Here is a 21,889-nt window from a genome sequence, read left to right as displayed (position 1 = left end):
ATCCACTGGCCCAGCCTCCTCACCTCTAGAGGTCCCTTCCCCGCAGGTCACCTCCTTACCTCCCAGCTGCACCTTGAATCATCTTGTTCATTCTCTGTGCATACGCTGTTCCTGGGTGGGACGCCCACACTTTAATCCTTGAACTCCCCGCCCCCCTTTCATCCTGGAGTGATTTTCTTTTTTAAAAAAAAATTTTTATTTATTTTTGGCTGCGTTGGGTCTTTGTTGCTGCATGCAGGCTTTTTGTAGCTGCGGTGAGCAGGGGCTACTCTTTGTTGCAATGTGTGGGCTTCTCATTGCAGTGGCTTCTCTTGTTGCGGAGCACAGGCTCTAGGCGCGCAGGCTTCAGTAGTTGTGGCACGTGGGCTCAGTAGTTGTGGCTCGCGGGCTGTAGAGCACAGGCTCAGTAGCTGTGGTGCACGGGCTTAGTTGCTCCGCGGCATGTGGGATCTTCCCGGACCAGGGCTCGAACCCGTGTCCCCTGCGTTGGCAGGCGGGTTCTCAACCACTGCGCCACCAGGGAAGCCCCCTGGAGTGATTTTCTAAGGAGGAGGAGTGACTTGAAAGTTCAGAGTTCTGTGGCTCAGCCTCCTGGCGGTCCCCGCTGTTGGTGATGATCGGCTCCACTTTGCAGCCCCACAGAGGATGGGGAGACCTCAATGCAGCCGGTTGACCAGGCGGCCCTGAGCCCCTCCAGCTCTTCCTGACACTCTGCCTTTTGCCCTCGTCCTTCTTGTTGCAGAAAAACTGGCAGACTGCAAGCTGAACGTGGCCGAGGTGACCCAGTCCGAGATAGGGCAGAAGCAGAAGCTGCAGACGGTGCTCGAGGCGGTGCAGGAGCTGCTGCGGCCCCACGGCCGGGCGCTCCCGTGGACCGTGGATTGTGAGTGGCCGCCAGGATGGGGGAGGGGGAGCAGGGGGCCCGGCCTCTGAGCTTCCTGCCCTGTCGTTCATCTTCCTGTCTGGCCTTGTGGGTTGTTGTTTTTTTTGACATCTTTACTGGAGTATAATTGCTTTACAGTGGTGTGTTAGTTTCCGCTGTACAACAAAGGGAATCAGCCAGACGCATACGTATATCCCCAAACCCTCTCCCTCTTGTGTCTCCCTCCCACCCCGCATCCCACCCCTCTGGGCGGTCACAGAGCGCTGGGCTGATCTCCCTGTGCCACGCGGCCGCTTCCCACTAGCCATCCGTTTTACGTTTGGTAGCGCGTGTATCCGATCCGGTCACACGCCTGCCCTGAGGGAGGGAGCCAGGAGAGGAGAAGTGTGTCAGTAAGGGACTTGGTCACGCCCGCAGTGCTCTGGTTTCCCCAAGCTTCAGGGCGGAGAGGCGCCGTTTCTGGATCAAGAGAGACTTCCAGCGGAAGGGTGGGGATGTGGGTTATAAGACAGAAGCAGCTCTGTGGGGTTCTTGGAAGGACCCTCCACCCTGGATACCAATGGCACCAATACCCAGTGAGCTGTGCTACGGGTGACTCACCGAGGCGGGTCCTCAGGAGGTGATTCAGGCCGGCCCCCGGTGTGTGTCTCAGAGAGCCCTGGCGTTAGGAATACGTGGCATCACTGTACTTCCAGGCAGGACGTAAACCCAGAAAAGTGAGGCACTGACCAGGACAGGCTGGAAAGGGCTTTGTCCTGCTGCCCTTCCCCAGCACCGTCCTCACGGCAGGGCAGCCAGGAGCGGCTGAGATGCTCTCCCTGCCGCCAGGGGTCCCTGTTCTTGGGTGAGACCCAGGCTGCAGTCAGGTTCACCCCTGGCTTCTTGACATCGAGACCTAGGACAGGCCCAGGCCCACCTCCTGGATTGCAGGGCTGGGGGAGGGAAGTCAGCAAAGCCCTGGACGGCATGATGATCACCGTCCACGTCCTGGAGAAGAGCTAGTGGCCGGGGATGGCAGCCAGGGCCCTAGGTGGGGCAGGAGGCACGTCTAACACCCCCAAGCACCGTTTGCCCTGCATAGCCTTCCCTGTGTAGACGGTTGATTGCCTAGAGGGAGAACTTTTAAGCACCCGAGATAATAACGCACATTGTTGTGGTGGGTAAGTGCCCAGCTGACCTGTTTTTCCCGATCTTTTCCCTTCCTCTTGTGCTGACTGTATGTTCCTGCTCATCCCCTCTCCTCACCACCCAATTCATTCCTTTTACAAACAACATGCTTTTGAAAGTGGTTGCATAAGTCACCTGAGGTCAACAGGAAAGAAAATATTAGAAGCCAGAACTAAATTCACACAGGCTGCTCATCAACTTTTCTCCGTTTTTCCATGGCCTGTGGTTCTGCCCGTGGTTTTGCTCTGAGGTCTCACGTTCACTCAGCATCTTTATTGCCTCCCCCCTCCCGCCCCCTTCTTTTTCTTTTTAAATTCAAGTATAGTTGATTTACAATGTTGTGTTAGTTTCAGGTGTACAGCAAAGTGATTCAGTTATACATATATATATTTTTTTTTTTCAGGTTCTTTTTCCTTATAGGTTATTACAAAATACTGAGTATAGTTCCCCATGCTATACAGTAGGTCCTTGTTGGTTTCACCGCCTTTTGGACGTGGGCTCGGGGTTCCTGTCTCATGATCTAAAGGAGCCCCCTTCCTCCCTCCCCGACTAGCGATTCACGGGAAGAACCTGGTGGCCACCCTCCACCTCCTCGTGGCCCTGGCCATGCACTTCCGGGCCCCGATCCGCCTTCCCGAACACGTCTCCGTGCAAGTGGTGGTCGTACGGGTAAGTATCGCCAGCGCGGCGGTCGGTTTGCCCGCGGCTCTGCCCCAGAGGCTCCGGCACTCGTTCCTCCTCTAGTTTGCCTGCTTTCTTCTTTTTCCCCTTAAGAGGCTACCTTCTCTTTTTTCCTCTTGACGAAATGTATGCCTTACTCTGGCTTCAGAGTAAATGATGGCGCAGGAACAATGGCATTGATCTGAAGAGAGGCAGATGCAAAGGCATGAGTACGTGGAGGTTTACTTTTCCACATTTTGGAAAAGAGCATTCATTTCCCTGCAAAGCCAAGTAGCCAGAGTTCAAGCCTGTTGAATGAGCTTATTACTCACTGGAGAGGGCTGAGACCAGCAGAATGAAACAGATACCCCAATACCCCAGTCACAGCCTCTGTCTGTTCCCTCCCAGTTACATCCATCATCCCCCATCACGTCTTTGAGGGTCGATTCTCTTGCTCCACTTGGAAAAATGTAACTGGGAGCCAGGGTCCTTCTGACGGAGGTGGAGACACCTTTCTTGTCGATTTCCCCTGCGTTCAGGGGCACAGATCCTGCCTTGGCTTTGTGTGTGCAGTCTCGTCCAGTAAACGTGTATTAAGCACCTGCTGTGTCCCTGGTCCCCTCGCCCTGGTTACCGGGGACACTGGATGAGGAAAGTGAAGTGTGCTCGGGTCCTAAGGATCAGCTGCTTCTGCCAGAGCGTTGAGGTTACGCTCGGACCATGGATGCCTGTCGTGTTTCTGTTCCTGGACATGTCCAGCTCCACACTCTCCTCTGGGTTTTAAACTTATCAGTCCCGTGGTCTCTGCGGTCTGCAAGGCTCTGGCTGATCCTGTGTTTTCCGAAGCCGTCTGACCCCTCTGTTTACCCCGGGAGCTTGGCCCCGACCTGATGGGCAGGAATGTTCCTTTCTGGCATCAGGCGAGGGTTACCTGCCGTTTGGCCCCGTTTGCCTCCTAAAGGGGAGTGTTTGTGGTCGGTGGTGGTGTCAGGGACAGGGGACCATTCCTGCCACCCTCGTCTTGGACTCAGGACGGTCGGCCGGGAAAGGCTTCCCAAGGACACATGAGAATGCGGTTCCCAAACCCACGTACGTCAGACTCTGGGCCCTGGGAACACTCTGGAGCTCAGTAATCGGGGTATTGCCTTTCAGGCCTGCACTTTGGTCCAAGAAAATCTTTGGGGTTTGCAGAACGTCCTACTCGCCCGGGCAAACACTCGCTGGTGCTTCCTTCCTTGACCAAGGTCACAGGAGGACTCTTTGGGCCACTCCCAGAGTGGGCTGAAGCGGGGAGGGGAGGCCCCCGGGGTCTGGCTGGTCTCAGGTCTCAGAGCTGCCCCTGGCCTGTCCCTCCACGCCTGGTTATCCAGTTGAGATGGGGAGATGTAAGAAGTGTGTCAGTTCGTGGAGGGACGGCGTGAGGGAAGGGTCGCGTTTGCTACCTGGCAGTGTGGCCTTGGGAAACCACTTGATTTTCCTGAGCTGCAACGCTTTCCTCAAAACATTGAGATTCTACTACAGACTTTTAAAATATTCAGCCTTGGGACTTCCCTGGTGGCACAGTGGTTAAGAATCCACCTGCCAGGCTTCCCTGGTGGCACAGTGGTTGAGAATCCGCCTGCCAATGCAGGGGACACGGGTTCGAGCCCTGGCCTGGGAAGATCCCACATGCCGCGGAGCGGCTGGGCCCGTGAGCCACAATTGCTGAGCCTGCGCGTCTGGAGCCTGTGCTCCGCAACAAGAGAGGCCGCGATAGCGAGAGGCCCGCGCACCGCGATGAAGAGTGGCCCCCGCTTGCCACAACTGGAGAAAGCCCTCGCACAGAAACGAAGACCCAACGCAGCCATAAATAAAATAAATTAAAAAAAAAAAAAAAAGATGGAAAAAAGAATCCACCTGCCAATTCAGGGGACACGGGTTCGATCCCTGGTCTGGGAAGATCCCACATGCCGCGGACCAACTAAGCCCGTGCACCACAACTACTGAGCCTGCGCTCTAGAGCCCGCGAGCCATAACTACTGAGTCCACGTGCCACAACTACTGAAGCCCGAGCGCCTAGAGCCAGTGCTCCACAACGAGAGAAGCCACCGCAATGAGAAGCCCGTGCGCCGCAACTAGAGAAAGCCCGCACGCAGCAACGAAGACCCAACGCAGCCAAAAATAAATAAATAAATAAATAAATTTAAAATATTCAGCCTCGTCTGCCCCATACCCAGCCCTGGGCCCGGTGTCTAGTGGGTGCCTGATGCATGTCTGATGTGTGGATAAGTGGATCGAATGTCTCTGGGCCTCCCCCGCCACTGTCCCCCGCGGGTGCTCCTGAGACTCAGCCAGGGTGAGGCCGTGGGAAAGCTGACGGCCCCCGACGCCTGGCTACTCTTCCTTCACTAGAACCAGTGGTGAGAGTTCCCTGGGAGGCCGAGCTCAGGAAAGCTTGGGGATCTTGGATCTCGAGAGGCACCCAGGTGGGCTGCCCAGCAGGTAGTGAGCTCCCCCGTCCCTTGAGGCATTCAAGTAGGGGCTCACGGTGGCGGTTGGGTTAGCAGGCTGCCGTGCTCCACCCTGAGGTCCGGGACACACCACCACCGCCTCCTTCCTCTCCCCCGCCATCGTTGCCTCTCCGTACCTACCGGGCTCCGGGACGGGTGTGTCACACACCATGTTAGTGTCCTAGGGCTGCTGTAACAAAATCCCACAAACCGGGTGGCTTAAAACAACAGATGTTTGTCCTCTCACATAATAGAGGCCTGAAGTCCGAATCAGGGAGTCGACAGGGTCCCTCCGCAGGCTCTAGAGGAGGGTCCTTCCTTCCCTCTTCCAGCTTCTGCCGGCTGCTGGCACCCTCGGCTGTCCTGGGCTTGTGGACACGTCCCTTTGGTCTCTGCCTTCATCGTCACGTGGCCTCTTCCCTCTGGTCCATGTTCCTATGTCTCTATTTTCTCTTCTTCTAAGGACTCCAGTCATTGGAGAGGACCCACCCTAGTCCGTTAGGACCTTATCTAAACTCATTACATGTGCGAAGACCCTATTGCCAAATGAGATCCCATTCTGAGGTTCTGAATGGACGTGAATTCCGGGGGGAACCTGTTCAACCCAGTGCACGTGTGTTATTTCATCCGATGCCTCCCTCGTGTTACGTATGTCCCTTCACGCTCTTCGCCTTTCCCAGCTGCAGGGCGTCGAGGAGTACTTTGGGAGCGGGGATGTTTCTCCTGAGACCTCCCACAGCTGCCAGCTCTCAGAGAGCAGGAGAGCAGGGGCTGGGGGGCTGGGGCAGGTTCCAGCCACCAAAGGGTCACCCGTGTGGTCCCCTGCAGTCCACCCCCCGAGCATAGCTCAGGTGTGGTGCCGAACCTTTGTTTGGTTCTCTGTTGTCCCCGAGCTGGTCTCCCGGCCCCGGGGCCATCTGTACATGGCCTCAGCTGCCCTTCTGCTCCGTCTGTCTGCCCAGGTGTTGATTTATTTGTTCATTTGGGGGTTTTCAGAAGCGGGAAGGCCTGCTGCACTCCAACCACGTCACAGAGGAGCTGACCACGACCACCGAGTAAGTGGACCCGCTGCTCTGCCCTCAGGCCCTGCTCCAGCCGGGGACCCGCGCACACGGGGGGCCATTCTCCCCTCCATGTCCCTTGACCTTGAGATGGGATTTTATCGCAAGCGTCCACCCTAGCTTTCTATCCTCCGTGCACTTTCTTCAAAGTTTGTTTTGTTTTTGTTTTTGTTTTGCTGAGGAAGGGCAAGATAGCAGTTTGGTTTGGTATTTAAATGAGAAATTCTACATCTTTTATTTCTTCCCAAATAGAAAAATGAGCAAATATGTGTGACATAGGAATTGGAACTTATTTACGCTGCCTGAAATCTTTTCTGGAAAGAGACAGGGAATAATAAACAAAGAAAAATATAACTGAGCACATTCAAAATCTCTTATAAGGAAGAAAAGGATGAGGGGAAATTTAAAACAGTGAACATTCATATGGTAGGTATGCTAAACACTTCAAAGTTTTTAATGTTGGAACTAAGTTATTCTCCAAAGACTTTGGACTGCCATTCCTTATTTTGGAAGGTGAGCTTTAAGAATGTTGAGAGAGGGGATGGGGGAGAGGTGTTTAGAATGTTCCAAGGGACCTGTTGTCCTGATTTATTTAGCCGTCTGTCTTAGCCCCGTCAGAGGGAGGGAGCCATGCCTCTAAACTAGAATCTTCCTTTGAGATAGTCCTGAGCCATCCCTTGCCTCTTAGAGGAGGCCAGAGGGCAATTTTTAAGAAGTCTAAAAGGCTTCAGATCTGTTGAAAATAGCAAATCAAATGGCTCTATTTTGCGTGTGGTTTTTAGGAGGCATATACCCTGTGAGGTATCCTTAAAATTCACCGCCTTTGTGCCTCCCGACTAAACCTGTTTCAGATGAAACAGAGCATTAAAAATTGATCGTCTCAGGTCACCCACCTGCTCAGTTCACGGAGTGATTAATTACTGTGTCATGAATTCATGTATGGTCTTTCAAAAAGCGAGCTGACACAGGAAACCGCTCCCGGCATGGGAGCTGTCAGGTAGATGGGAGAGACGTGCGGCCTGGCGTGCGGCCTGGCGTGTGTGCACATCTGTCCCAGGCCCACGGGAGGGGGATGGGGACGTGATGCTGAGCCTGGCACGGGGGGGCCTCGGGCAGCCCGCTCGGCCCGTTCAGGAGCGGGAGGAGGGTGGCGTCGGGGAGTCAGGGGTGGGCTGGCATCTTAGTTATCCATCACTGTGTGACAAACCACCCAACCCAAGGGGCTTAAAACAACGGTCATTTTATTTGCTGACGGGGTCAGCAGTCTGGTGGGTGGTGCTGGCCGGTGGGGGCCACTGTCCCTCCCTGTGTCTCTCGTCCTCACAGATCTGGGCTTCCTCCCCGGTGCCCTCAGGGTCCCCAGAGAGTGAGGGGGCAGCTGCAGGTCCCTGGACCCCCGCATGCTGTGTCCCCACCTTCTGTGGGTCAGAGCAAGTCAGTGGTCACCCTGGATGGGAGGGGGAAGGCAGATGGCCCACCGAAGGGGGCAGTGGCCAGGCCCGTGGTGGGGGGCATGTTGGGGGGTGTGCAGCAATGGGAAGAGGCTGTGCTTGGCTTTCCCGGTCTCGCAGAGGGTGAGGGAGCCCTGAGAGGGCGGCGGGGGACAGTATGAGCTCTGTCACCAGAGCCGGCCCCTGGGAGCGTGGCCTCAACGATTCACAGCAGCACCCGGCACCCAGAGGGCCTGCTTGGACGCCCAGAGGCTGAGAGGATGCAGTTCCCCTCCTTGAGGGCTGGCGGTCTAGCTGTCAAGAGAGGTTGTGTCTGTAGAAATGTGAAACCCAGCCCAGGGGCCTTGTAGGAAGTGCCGTGTGACCCTCAGGAAATTTCGGGGGCAGGGGAGCACCCCGAAGTCAGAGTGGAGAGAGGTTTCCAGCAGAGGCCGACCAGCCTCCTGCCTGGTCTCCCAGGCTCCAGGTTTGCTCTGTCCTATGGGTCACCTCCTCCAGGAAGCCCTCCCTGTTTGCCAAGCAGGAGTGGCTGCCTTCCTTTTAGTTCCTATAGCATCTGCTGTATGTCACATTTCTGGTGCATGCGGGCTGTGTGGAAATGTGGGTTCATGAGTCTCTCTCACCATCAGGCATCATGCGGACAGGGCCTTGCGGTGTTTATTTCTGTATCTCCATGGCCTGCACATAGTAGGTGCTCGAGAGACTATTTGTTAAATAATATGGAGGCAAAGAACTTGAGTCTAGAGGGGTTTGGGGATCAAGCAAAGGTCTCTTTGCCTCTCAGGACGCTAGTACACAGAGGGGAGCCGGGCATTCGTGATCTCAGATCCTCAAGGAGGAACCAGCCGCCTGTCCTTCGTGGTTTCAGCTCTCACCTTGAATCAGGGCCCAGCCTGTGGTTCTCCAGCGTCCTTTAGTTTTGTGATTCCCTGGCAGTACATCGTGCTCACTCCCAGAAATGGGACCTCTGGGTAACCTGCACCCTTGTATTTTAAAGTTTAAACTCAAGGTTTAAACTCACGGTGCTAGAAGACCCGTTTTCTGCTAAAATGCTCTCTGCGTTAACCACTTCCGTGATTAAACAGCCCCCAGATGGCATTAAAGGGGTGGTTTAAATAATGATGGCAATTTGCCGCGGGTCTTGTGCAAACATTTAGGATCCACATAAGCCCCTCTCGTTTGTAATTAGAGCCGGAGAGAATTGATCAAAATGTAACTTACATTTATATAAACAACCCTTCGACTGGGCAGTAGGGCGCTCCGACTTGCCGGTCACCTCCACCTCCTTCTACCGTGCTGCTTATTAAACGGGGTTCTGAGCAACCCGTCTGATGGTTCTTTCTGTTCTTGTTTGCAGGATGATGATGGGTCGGTTTGGTAAGTAACCCAGGGGTTGGGGAGAGGAGATGGGGAGTCTGAGGTTGCCGGGCACTGCGGGGCTGCCCCAGGAAGCCCCCGGGGTTCACGCAGTCACACAGGGGCAGCAGGGCCCTGGGTGCGTTTTGGCATGTGGTTTGCTTCTCAGAGCTATGGGAGCCTGGGCGGGGATAAGCAAAGTACGGTGGAGGGAGTGAACCAGGGGAAAAGGGAGGGCGGCGATGTCCCAGTGAATATAGAGCATAGTCAGCTAGCCGGAGGGAGCTTCCTTACGGGATGTATTTTCGTATATAGTTTTCCACCTTAAAATCTCCAGCTTAACAGACCTTAGAGTCAGGCAGCCTTGGCTCTGGTCCCAGCTGGGTGACCTTTGGCCTGCTCCTTCACCTCTCTGTTCCCCATCTGTGAGATGGGACCTCGGGGTTGTTGAGAGGATTTTGTGAGACAATAAATGTTCACTCTCTTTGGCCCAGGGCCCGACTCTCTCTCTATTCGTGTTAGTTTCTCTATTACTGTTACTGTTAGTAATAATAAACTCTTGCTGTTCCCAAAGAACTGTTCCCTGCCCTGTTAAAGACCCACGACCCCATCTTCATCTCAGCGAGGCATGGCAAATAAAGGGGCAGCTTGTGGCAGTGTATAGGCCCTTAGGGATGGGGAGCCCCAAGTTCTTGGCTGCAGCAAGAAGCAGCCTGAGCCAGGCTCACCGCTTTGGGGAATATTTCAAAACAAGAAGCCCTCAACCCCTCCAGATACCTTGTTCTCCAGGGAGCAGAGAGGGGAGCGCGGCTGTTAGAAGGAAAAGTGGAAACCAAACAGAAGTCTCCCCCCGTGCCTTGTGAGCCTGCCAGCCGGAGCTGGTCCCTAGCTGCGGGGGCCTCGGGGTGAGGGGTGCACCCCAGAGGCACCCACGGGCTTGGCCACGGGGCCTCTATGACCTCATGGCGATGATGGGGACGGATGGTACCGCTGCCCCTCGTGTACAAAGAGGGGATGCGGCTCTTTAGTTCTCAAAGGTCTTGAGCCAGAGAAAATGCAGCAATTACATGTCCTTAAGCTTTCTTAAGTAGTTCTTGAGCCATGCTGGGCAAATTCAGTCTTCACTATTTTTTTAAAGTAGCAATTCAGTTCTTTTTAATGTCTATTATTAAAAAACATTTAAAAAGGGAGAGAAAAGGAACCCTCCTGTGTCCAGTTGCTGAGGGCGCAGACAGGGTGGGGAGGGCAGCTCCCAGGGTGGCATGGGGTGCACAGAGTGGGCGACGTGGGCAGCCTGGCCCTGCCCTGGGTCTGGGTGGGGGCCCGTTGGGAGGGGGGCGCAGAGCACCCTTCCGTCGCTTCCCTGTCATTTCTGTATGGAGGGGCTCAGAGCCCATGGGCCTGTCGAGGCCCAGAGTTGACTTGAGCGGGGCCCTTGGAGCATCTTTAAGTGTTGCTTCGTTTTCTGTGTGTTTTCACTTCCGTGGGCGGCATGGGCCTGGTTTGAGGTTTGGGGGGCTCGGGGAGACTCAGTCCAGCTGGGGGCTATGCACGGCCTCCCGTGCCGAGGGGTAGAAGCTCGGCCAGGAAGGCCCTGGCAGCCCTGAGAAGGGGCCCCTGAGGGTCTGGTGGACGGGGTGGTGGCTCTTTCTGAGAGCCAGCGGAGATGGCTGAGCATCGGGGGCTGTGACACCCTGAGAGGCCGAGGAGTCTGGAGTCGTTCTCAGTACTTTCGAGGCCGCCCATGCTCGTGAAATGCAAACAGGCAATTAGTGGGTGACAGGCAACTCATCTGCCCCCAGTTTCAGCTTCTGCTGACACAGGCCCTGAGGCCTCCTGGTTACCCAGACATGTGGCAGCTTCCGCTGGCCCTTCTCCCGCGGCAGCCTTCGGGGCCCCCAGAGCCCCACGGCCCTGCCGAGGTTGAGGTCGGACCCCATCACCTCCCTCCGGGGTGCTGGTACCCCGATGGTCCCTCGAGTTGGTTCCTCTGCACCCCTCAATCTTCTCACTGCCCCCAGCTTGCCATAAGCTAAAGCCACAGCCCTTGCCGGGTCCCAGACCCCCTTAGACCACCCCTCCTCTCTGGCCTCCTCGCTCCTCCTGCATGTCTGTCACCCACAACAGCACCCCGGGGCTCCCCCTTCCAGCTTTTTTTTTTTTAATTTCTTTATTTTATTTTATTTATTTTTGGCTGCGTTGGGTCTTTGTTGCTGCACGCGGGCTTTCTCTAGTTGCGGTGAGTGGGGGCTGCTGTTCGTTGTGGAGCACGGGCTTCTCACTGCAGTGGCTTCTCTTGTTGTGGAGCACGGGCTCTAGGCGCGTGGGCTTCAGTAGTTGTGGCACGAGGGCTTAGTTGCTCCGCAGCATGTGGGATCTTCCTGGACCGCTGCACCACCAGGGAAGCCCCCCCTTCCACCTTTGCACTCTCAGTGGCCTCGGCCTGAAATGCTCTCCCTCTAGATCCCTCATGGCTCACTCCCTCAGCTCCTCCAGCTCCACTTACCAGGGAGGGCCTCCCTGACCCCCCCCCCACCCCCGGCCTGAATCACCATCCGTCCCCTGGCTTGCCACCCCCCGCCCACCTGCTTAATTGTTTCTTTATTCATCTCTTTGCTCACTGGGAGCACTTTGCTTTGCGCCTTGCCTGCCAGACTCAGGGGGTCTGGACAGTCGGGGACCCTCGCTTGGCCCTTCGCTCTTTCCCTTCACATGTGGCCCTTGAGCTGTAAGCATCCTGTGGGCTGGAGCACGTCTTCCCCCGAGTGCATCCCCAGCCCTGGGCCGCACGCATTCCAGGGGCTTCCGGAACAACAGGCAGACCCTCTTTGCTTGGTTAATGTCTGCCCGGGGCAGGGGTTGGGGAGGCGGGTAGCTTCACTAGGAGCCGAGCTCTCGGCCTCCGTTTCTCACTTTAGCACTCTGAGTGGGGGATGGGGGGGTCCACTCTGCACCTCCCCCAGGAGCCCCCTCCCCCTCCCCGCCTCCTGCTGGCATCACTGTCCTGGCTGAGGTGGATGGGAGGCCCTTCTCTCCCCAGGGGAGCCGGGGAGCTGCAGCCTGATCTCCATGGCAACGGGCTTGCTGGCTGCCTCTCCTCCGCAGGCGCCCCTCCCCCTCCCAGGCTTCAGGAAGTTGGGGAGAAGAGAGGAGAAGCTTTCTTCCTCTTCTTCCTGGTCTCCTTGTAGCCCCTGGTCTCTCCCCATCACATCTCCCCATTTCTGCTAACACTGCAGCTGGATCACGCCATTCCTGGTCACCACCCTCCGCAGCTCCTCACCCTCCCGATGGACCCAGCCCTTTTAGCCTCCCCCCCGGGCCTCACCCTCTGGAACCCACTCTTGGCTTTCTGCTCCCTCTGCCTGGGACGCCCTTGCTCCTCCTCTTGCCCCAGCGAGCCCCAGCTCAAACGTCGCGGCTCCCGTGTGAAGCCTTCCTCTGATCCCCGGGGCTGTGTCCACGTCCCCAAGCTCGGGCGCCTCAGAGAGCAGGCCGGTCACATGGAAGAGGGAAGTGGCTGGAATATCGAATGATCAAGGGCTGCCCCTCAGCCTCCGTGTTGTGTGCGGTGGGGAGTTCTGGGGTCTGGGGCAAATGGGGGAGTCTGTGCCCCCGCTTCCACGGGCGGCTCGTTGATCTGGGGGCGGGGGAAGAAGGTTCACTGTTGCCTCAGCTTCCATTTCTTCAAGAGAGTCCAGAAATTCAGAACTTTTGGACAGATCTTCCAATTTAAAAAATGTTGACTCAATCAAAAAACCACTTTATTTGGAGTAAACTAAGCGTCCCTGAAAGTTGAACTTGGGTAGCCACTGGGGGCCCCTGGCTGATTTGGCCGCTTTCTGCATCTTTCTGGCCTTTTTGGTACCCGTGCTTTTGTACTGTCTCCCCCAGCCTGTGCCCCTCCTGGGGGCGGGATTGCTCCGTTCATCCCCGTGACTGCAGGGTAGGATGAGAAGGCATCAGTGAACTGAGCATCAGTGACACACCTGCCAGGCAGTGGCTTGGCCCTTTATTCACCATCTTGCTTGATTCTTACACTGACGGTGAGCCTTGGGACTGTTTTCACTCCGGCCTTATGGAGGGAGGCGCTTTGCCTAAGTCACGGGCACCAGGCTCTCAGCTGGATCTGTTTTCATTCCCAAGGCCACACACACCGCCCGGCCGTGGTGCCATCCATTCCCCCGGGCGCAGGTGAGCGGGGCGCAGGGGCGCTGCCCTCCAGACCCTGCGATGGCTCCCTGCCGCTCTGACTCTGCCAGCCCAGCGGTGGCCCAGCTAAATATACCCGGCTGACGTCAAGGCTGCTCTCCTCCTGGGGGTTTTCTTAAGCTGCATTTAAAGTTTGTGTTTTGCTTTGTAAAGATTTAGCTTTTCTCCCCCCCACTCTTAGCAGACTGTCTTTTTGAGTATAATCTGACTTAGATGATTATAAAAATAATTTACAGCTGCTGCGGTAGACAAGCTGGATGAGGGAATTCTGCGGGGCCGGGCCTCTTGGTCGCTGTTGGCCTTTAGGTGAAAGAAGTGGCGTGCCCCTCCCCCAAACGCACTCCCCACCCATGTGTACACGTGTGTGTACACACCACACACACCACACACACGCCTTCCTCTTTGCCTCTCACCTTCCTTCCTGCTGCCCGCCCCCGAGGCCGGGGAGGAGGATGCCTGGTCTGGGCTGGACGAGGGCGTGAGCCGACTCCCGGGGCCTTGGCCTGCGGATGCTGAGTGCCTGCCTTTTGGGGCAAGCCTCGGGGGAATGGCTGGGATGCCTCCTCCAGAAGCCCCAGCTCCGGCTCACCCAGTCCCGACCTGCCTCCTCTTTGTCATTTCTCGCCACACCCCTCTCCCTGGGTCAGGCAGCGTGGTCCTGAAGCAGGCCCTGGGTTATCTCTGGTTCTGGGCTCCAGCCCCCTCCAGACACGTGGAGGGGTCTTCCTACCCCAGCGCCCCAGCACTCCATGCTAGTGTTTGGGTCCAAGCCCCAGCAAGTAATAGAGGGCGTCTCTGCTGGCCGAGGTCCTCTGAGCATATACCACCCCCAGGCTGCTTGGGGGGTGGGCTCCTTGAGGACAGGAGTGGGGGCCCCAGGGCCTTCCAGATGCCCTCCTCCCCCAGCCCCTCGGGCCTGGCAGCGACTCCCCACGGTCCTGTATCCACCCTGGAGACCTCAGCCCTCCTGCCTGGGCTCCAGGGTACAGTGGGCTCTGCCCCCATGTGACCCACCATGGCAGCATCTGGCTAGAACCAGGCCCCCGGCCCCCAGCCAGCCCTGCTCCTGTCTTGTCCAGTTGCCTCGGCCTCCTGTGACCTCACAACTGAAAGCAAAGGGGCTGATCCTGTGTTAATTTGGAAGACATGGTTGGGCCCACGAGTGGCAGTTAGAGTGGGTCGGGGTCCCTGGCAGAAGGAAGGTCCCTGGGACATGGTGGAACGGGTCACTTCAGGCCCTGCAGATGTTCCAGCAGAGGCGGACACCCCGGGGAGAACAGCTGGAGAGGGTTTCTGAGCAGGATTTCTTGGCTCTTTCCTTTGTTCTGAGCCCTGGCTGTGGGCCCTTCGCTGTTCTGGGGCTGGTGACAGTGCAGGGAACAAGTGAGACGGTGATCCGGCCTGCAAGGAGCTGACAGTCCAGCAGATAAAGAAAAATAAAATGTGCTCTCAAGTAGCGAACAGGTGCTATGAAAATTGCACCAGGATGAGAGGACAGATAGCAGAAGTGGGGTGCTCTTTTAGAAGCAGATGGTCCTGGAAGGTCCCTCAGAGGAGGTGACATCTCAGAGCAACCTATGGAGGTGAGGCTGGTAAACAGCAGGTGCAAAGGCCCCGTGGTGGGCGTGTGATGGAGGAGCAGGGGGAAGCTGATGGGTAGAGTGAGGTCAGGGAGGGCGAGTGTGTTGGCGGGGGAGGTGATGCTGAGCTCACTGGACCCTATGGGCCCATGAGAGAGAGAGTGAATTTTATTCTAAGAGTGATGAGAGAGTTTTAGTCAGGGCAGGGATGGGGAGGGGCAAGAAATGATCCAGTTTACACTTTAAGGGGCTCACTGTGCCTGCAAGGGAGAATGGATGGGAGGGGCTGGGAGTGTAGGAGGGAGACCAATTAAGCAGGAAGTTGTAGCTGCCTCCCCGCCGTGAGGGGAGATGGGGCTTGTATTGGGGTGGCAGCCATGACCAGCGGGGGAGGTGGTCAGATTTATCGATAAGATTTACCAATAAGACAAGGAGTGTGGGGAAAGGGAGAGAGGCAAGGGCGCCTCAAGTCCTAGGATGTGATGGGGGCGGCTGTCCAAACGCTACCCCCGTATTGTAGGTTGAAAGATAGAAACCAAGTTAGAAGGACCCTTCAAAGCATCTTTTCCTGGATTTTGCTCCCCATCAGCACCCGCCCCTCGGTTCTGGCAGGAATGCAAAGGATTCTAGGCAGGCTGAACATCTGAGGGATTAGAAGCTGCCTGGTCTCCGGGCTGGGCGGGGATTAGAGCAGCACCCGTGTCTCCTTAAACCCTTCTCTGTGTCTCTGCAGAGCGGGACGCCTTTGACACGCTCTTCGACCACGCCCCGGACAAGCTCAGTGTCGTGAAGAAGGTGAGCTCTCCATCGGGCTGTGTTTCCCTCTGTCTCTGGGCTTTTCTTACGGCATGAACTCCATGCAGGGAAGAAGGTGGGAAAATGTTTGAAATCTCTGAAATGTTTGCCACATGGATTGAAGTGTAATTATTCAAAAGCGTAACTGCAGTGCATAAAATTAGCACCTTTTAACTCAGCGTCTCTGCTTCTGGGTATCTTCCTGCCCACCCACCCCGCTGCTGTGGAGTGAATTACCCCACCAGCACCGGTGGCGGTTCATTCCGAATCAAGGCTTTTTTTCAATGTGGAAATGTTTTTCAGCGTGTCAGCTTGCTGGCTCGTGCTGGTCTCGTTACATTGAAGCTGCATTCACGACGTGCCTGGTAAACAAGCAGGCGTTGCTAGCAGAGCTGTTCTGAGCTGCATTTGGCCCGTCTCTCCCAGACGGGAGCACAAAGGGGAGGCCCTTCCTCAGCCCAGGCAGCCTGCTGGTCAGTCTACGGATGGACAAAACCGTGCGAACGAGGCTCCGGAGTCGGGCTGGGGAATAGCGAGCTTCCAAGGGGATCTGCCCAGACGCCTTGCTCTCCCTCCAGAGGAATCAAGGCTCACTGCACATCGAGTTATCTGAGCATCTGTAGACCTCCCATTCAGGAAGGCAGCGGTGGGATGGATCTGAGCCTGTAAAATCTGAGCCCTTAACCCTGGGGAGAGAGCTCTCTGTCTTGGACAATTTCCCCACACAGGTTTCTTAATGCAGGACTTCTCAGAGCCTTTAATAGGCTGACATGCCTTGCAATTCTCCAAGAGGGGGCTTGGTAGGAAGCATTTTCCAAGCGTGTTTGTCCATAGTGAGATCTGTTTATTTATTTGGGGATAGAACATATTAAATTCCCATGGAACCCACGTTTGGAAAATGTTGGTCCAGGCTGGGACAATGAGATTGTTAGTTCTTGAAGCACTTTGCAAAAGGCTGGCAGAACCATCCCAATGGTCCTTCTGGGGCGGAGCCGTCTTAGCATTCTCAGGTCATGAACGACATACCCTGGGGCCTCAGAGCATTGCCCCCGACGCACCCCCGGCCACATCCGACCCCCAGAACCCTGACGGAACGCATTCAGTGGAGGCACAAGAAGAGGAGTCATATCTGCCACGATCCCCCCTCCCCCCACTTATCAGCTGTGTGACCTGGGCAGATTATAACCCCTCGCGGCAGGTTTCCCATCTGTCAGGACAGAGGCAGCAGCTGTGAGAATACAATGCGACCACCCTGAGCGAGGGCCTGGCTCGAAGTAGATAGCTGCTAGGTGGTGTTGAATGTGATGTGGAGTAATGTTGTCTTTCGGTAGATCTGACGCTAATTTATTCTTTGAAAAGGATTGCTGGGGGGACCCCAGCAATGACCAAGACAAAATCCTTTACTTTCCCGAGACAGCTTCCTGCTTCCAGTCTGGCCCTTTCCCACTCCCACACTGGGAATTGTTGTGTTCGGGGCTCCCGTCCACCTCTCCAGGTCCCTCCAACTCTCTCCCATCCCACCCACATCCAGCCCCAGCCGGAAGATGCCAGAGGGTTCGCACGTGTGAACGGCTGCTCCGCCTTCTCCCCACGCTCTCATCTCTCACTTGGCTCACCCGCAGCTCAAATGCTACCCCCCCGCGCCACATCTTCCAGGGACCCACACACTTCTCATCAACACCCCCCCCCCGCCCCGCCCCGACATTGTGTGTTTCACAGGCTTTGCTGTCTCTCTCGATTCTCCGTGGCCTCCACTGGGTGTGTATATGGAGAATTGTGCCTCAGACTCTTCAGGGCGGGGCTCTGTCTTAGTTACTGTCTCGTGTCTCTAGCACGAAGCAGAGTGCCTGGCACATGGTAGATTTGGGTGGAATGAAAAGGGGATGACATCATGTCCAGGGTAGGCAGAGGTGGGGTTGGTGTTGAGTTTCCATGAAAGTTGGGTTTGATTACCGAGAAGAGTTACACGTGGCAAGCTTTAAACTTTTGCCAGCGAGGAGAAGCCAGTGGCCCTATGTACACATAAACCAGGGCTCAGAAAATCTCTGGCGTTTCTTCTTTTACGGACACTGTGATGGGTGTGGCCCCAGGCAGCCTTTCTCTCTCAATCTTTTGTAGTTCAAGGTTACATCTAGCCTGCATTGAAGCATTTATCTCCCCCTGACAGTTATATCCTTCTTGAGGGCACTGATCATTCTTCTGTAGGGTTGTTAAATACGGTATGTGTGTGGATCGCGTGTGTGCACATGGGCTGGGGGACAGAGATGTACGTTTCTTCTCCAGCTGGGATAGATTTAGGCATTATCCCATTAAAACCAAGGGTTATTGTAAGAACATTTCGTTTTAAACACGAGCATTTTATTTTAGCAAACAGAGGAGATTATGGAAGCGTTTCATAAAGCCAGTGATGGCAAATGTCACATCTGTCCCCCAGCGTGGGAGCTGAACCTCTTGCTCACGGTTCCCGTGTCTCTTTGCTTTGCAGTCTCTCATCACGTTTGTGAACAAGCACCTGAACAAGCTGAATTTGGAGGTGACGGAACTAGAGACCCAGGTAAGCTGTGTTCTGGGCTGAAAGACCCTTTGTCTGGTGTCATTTTCAGCCAGCTTTCTGATCCCCGGTGGGCCGTGTGAACAAAGCGTGTTTGTCTAACAAGGAATGCCCATCCCACAGCCAAAACAGCCCCAGCCCCAGCCATCCTGGCCTTCTCCCAGACCCTCTGTCTTAATTTCTTGGGGCTACCTTAACTAGTACCTTAAACAGCAGACATTTATGTCTTCATAGTTCTGGAGGCCAGAAGTCCCAGATCAAGGTGTCTGCAGGGCCGGTTCCTTCTGAGGCTCTGAACCGGGGATCTGTTGCAGGCTCTCCCTCAGCTCCTGGTGGCTTGCTCGTAATTTTTAGCGTTCCTTGGGTCATGAGATGTTTCATCCCGATCTCGGCCTTCTTGTGGGTGTTGTATCCAAATTTTCCCTTTTTGTAAAAACACAGTCACGTTGGATTAAGACCCACCCTAATGACGTCATCTGAACGGGAGGACTTCTGCAAAGACCCTGGTTTTCCAAATAAATTCACACTCACGGGTTCTGGGGGTTAGGATCCCAACACATCTTTTTTTGGGGGGGATACAATTCAAGCATAACACCCTCCAAGTTGCCATCACAGCCCCACCAAAGAACCTCTGCGTGTGCGGGTCCCTCAGTCTGGAATGTCCCGGCCCCCCTGCTTCTGCTGTCCGTGGCCGTCCTACACGCAGCGCAGCGGCTGGCACCTAGCAAATGCTTGCTAATATCCCTCTAATGAATACGCACAAAGTATTCCTCCTGCAGTAAGTATAGAAAGTATACTTCCCCACCCCGACTCAGCGGAAGCACCATCGTGAAAATATGTTTTAAGCGCTCGGCAAGCATTAAAGACAAAATATAATTTCCCCAGGATTAGCTGGGTGCTTGAATTTGGCGTCTTTTGAGTTCTCAGTGCCGATTTCTCTAATGCACAGCTGATCCTTCTCAAACCCCTGGGTGATTGCATTCATTCCTTTCTCTTTCTTTAACTTTTCTCATTTGCTTTTCTAATTAAAAAAGTAATTCAGGTTCATTGTGGAAATGTCTGAAAATGCAGATAAGCAAAACAAATAAAAATCATCCCATCACCCAGAGATGATCCCATCACCCAGAGTTAGCGGTGCTGGGGATTTTATTCCACATCATTTCTCTACACGGATAGCTCACTGCGGGCAGCACGGGTCTGTGTTTGAAAGCCGAATGGTCCGTTTTTAATGTGTATATTTATTTGTGCATTGTTTGCAAACACACTTATTTTTTTATCCGTTTACTAAAAAATTGCACATTTAGCCTCTGATTATTTGCGGCTTGAAATATTAACAGTCCATAAGTGTACTCACTGAAAAGCAACAGTCCTTTTTTCTACTCCCCCTAAACTCTCCCGTCATCCTCTCCAGAGGTAATGAACTACAGTTAATGGTTGGATGTGTGTTTTTCTAGATGGTTTGTCTGCGTAAGTGTATTTTTTGAAATGGCAATGGATCGTACTGTACAGCTGTTTTGTAAAGTGTTTTTTGTTACTAAATAGTGTGGGCATGTTTTTGTGTGAGTGTGTGTGTGTTTCTGTCTAGTCCTTTTTGTGTTGTCTGGTCTGTCTGTCTGCGTTTGGCACTTTTAATAGCCGCCTTCTATTCTGTTCTAAGGCTGTGTTGTGCGTCATTAAACCCAGCCCTCGTGGTGGGACGTTTGCCGATCTTGTAAATAGCTGTTCAGCGGGCATCTTTGCACACAGCTGTTTGTGCCCTTGTCTGCTTCCTTAGGATAAACTTCTAGAAATGGGGTCGTTAGAGCATTTCTCCGTGGTAACACGGAGGGCCCAGGAAGCTTTGCCCGCCTGAAACTCTCACTGGCGCTGTTGAGAACCCACATCTTCGCCAACTCTTTCCGACTGTCACTGCCCAGGTGGGCCTGCACTCCAGTATTAATAGCCAGACATCTTAGGCTGAGACTCTAAACTTCAATTTGCATTGATCTCTATTTACTCAGTATGCCCATTTTTTTTTTTCTATCACCACACAATATGAAGTAATATCTTAAAAATATTTTGAACCAGTGGTCCACCAGGAAAGATCACTGGCCATAGAAATGCAGATTTTTTTCCTTTTGTGGCAAAGGAATCTGGGTATTTTTATAAATATGTTCATCATTAAAGTCTCGATGTCCTGGAAGTCAGAGGCTCAAATTCCTGCTCAGGGTGTGTGTGTGTGTGTGTGTGTGTGTGTGTGTGTGTTTTCCTTTCTTTTTAAAACCACTTTTATATTGTGGGCGTCTTCCTAGCTCTGTGATACTGAGCCAGTTCCTCTTTGAACTTCTCCCCACATGTTTAAACTGGAATGGAGATAGTGCATTTGAAAGGTCAGTAATACATGAGCATGAAGACGGCAGTGATGGTGTCTTAGGGCCTCCGTGGGGACTTCCATCTCCTGCAGAGCCGCACCGTGGATTCTGAGTGAGGGCACCCCGTCAGAGGACCACTGCTCTCGCGCGTGTGAAAACCGAGGGTCCCACTCATTTCCTGATAAGCCGCCCTACTCCGCCTGGCCCTCACCCTCCTGGGTACCCCATCCCTTCCCTGCCTTCCTTTCTGCGTGACCGTCTCTCCCACACTCCTGTGACACGGGGTTCCCAGGGTGGGTTAGAAGATGCCTTGGAAATCAGCAAAGGCTCTCCAGGCATCTTGGCGCCTCAGCACCCACTCCCCATGCCTCCTGGCAGGTGATGGGGACGGGTTCTTCTGTTTCCCTGGAAATGCCTCAGTGTTGGTGAGAGAGCGGTTTTGGGCGTGCGCTGGCTCAGTGTTGCCGGGGAGGGGGCAAGAGCTGCCAGTACATTCCACCAGCACTGTTGGCCAGAACAGGAGCTGAGTAAGTGACGTCTGCATGGCGTGGAAGCGTGAACCTCGTGACACGCAGGCAAAGGGTCAATCAGATCACGTTAAACCAGGGTCTGGAACGCTCTCCCCAGGAAGGACCTGCCCATTCACACATTATGATCGTGTGTCTCTGCCTTGGGCTGTTTCTTAGCGTCGCCTTCCCCTTCCAGAGGACAGGGCTTTCTGATGTTGGATGCTTGTGATTTTGACTTTTTATCCTCGGCCGCCTGGCTGTGATGGTGGGGCGGGGGCGGGGGTGGGCTGCTGCTGTTGCCTTTAATAAAACCGTCCTCGCTTCTGCAGGTTCTCTTTCTACCGCTGCGGTTGCTGGTCTCAGGAAGCTGAAAGCCTCCTGGGTGTCGGCCCCTTGCAGCTGCCCAGCCGTCCTGCGTGGCAGCCTTCTAGCCCAGGGCTGACCAGTGAAACTTCCTTTAGCGATGGAAACGTTCTATCACTGCACCATCCGACACAGTAGCCCCTGGCCACGTGTGGCTGTCAAGCACTTGAAATGGGGCCTGTGTGACTGAGGAGCTGAATTTTGTATTTTATGTAAATTTTTTAAAATTTAAACTTAAGAGTTCTGGAGATTGGTTGCACAACAGCGTGAATGTACAAAATATGACTGAAATGCACACTGACAAATGGTTAAAATGGTACGTTTCGTGTTTATGTACGTTTTACCGAAATAAGTCAACATCATTCAAAAAAGTTTGTAAAGGGACTTCCCTGGTGGTCCAGTGGTTAAGAATCCGCCTTCCAATGCAGGGGAAGCAGGTTCAATCCCTGGTCAGGGGAACTAAG

At 54.5% G+C, this 21,889-nt stretch overlaps 1 protein-coding gene across 2 annotated transcripts in view; it reads left to right on the top strand.

Moving 5' to 3' along the window:
• PARVB (parvin beta) overlaps window positions 1-21,889 on the top strand; it is a 115,747-nt gene that overhangs the window by 82,911 nt on the left and 10,947 nt on the right. For both annotated transcript variants that reach the window (XM_057556543.1, XM_057556544.1), the window contains exons 5-10: window positions 743-883; window positions 2,604-2,719; window positions 6,196-6,254; window positions 9,069-9,088; window positions 15,590-15,651; window positions 18,137-18,205. In XM_057556543.1, the coding sequence (XP_057412526.1) occupies window positions 743-883; window positions 2,604-2,719; window positions 6,196-6,254; window positions 9,069-9,088; window positions 15,590-15,651; window positions 18,137-18,205 (467 nt within the window). The remainder of the gene's footprint in view (window positions 1-742; window positions 884-2,603; window positions 2,720-6,195; window positions 6,255-9,068; window positions 9,089-15,589; window positions 15,652-18,136; window positions 18,206-21,889) is intronic.

Source organism: Balaenoptera acutorostrata, chromosome 11, assembly GCF_949987535.1.
Source record: "Balaenoptera acutorostrata chromosome 11, mBalAcu1.1, whole genome shotgun sequence".
Taxonomy (NCBI): domain Eukaryota; kingdom Metazoa; phylum Chordata; class Mammalia; order Artiodactyla; family Balaenopteridae; genus Balaenoptera; species Balaenoptera acutorostrata.
This window is presented reverse-complemented; position numbering and strand designations above follow the sequence as displayed.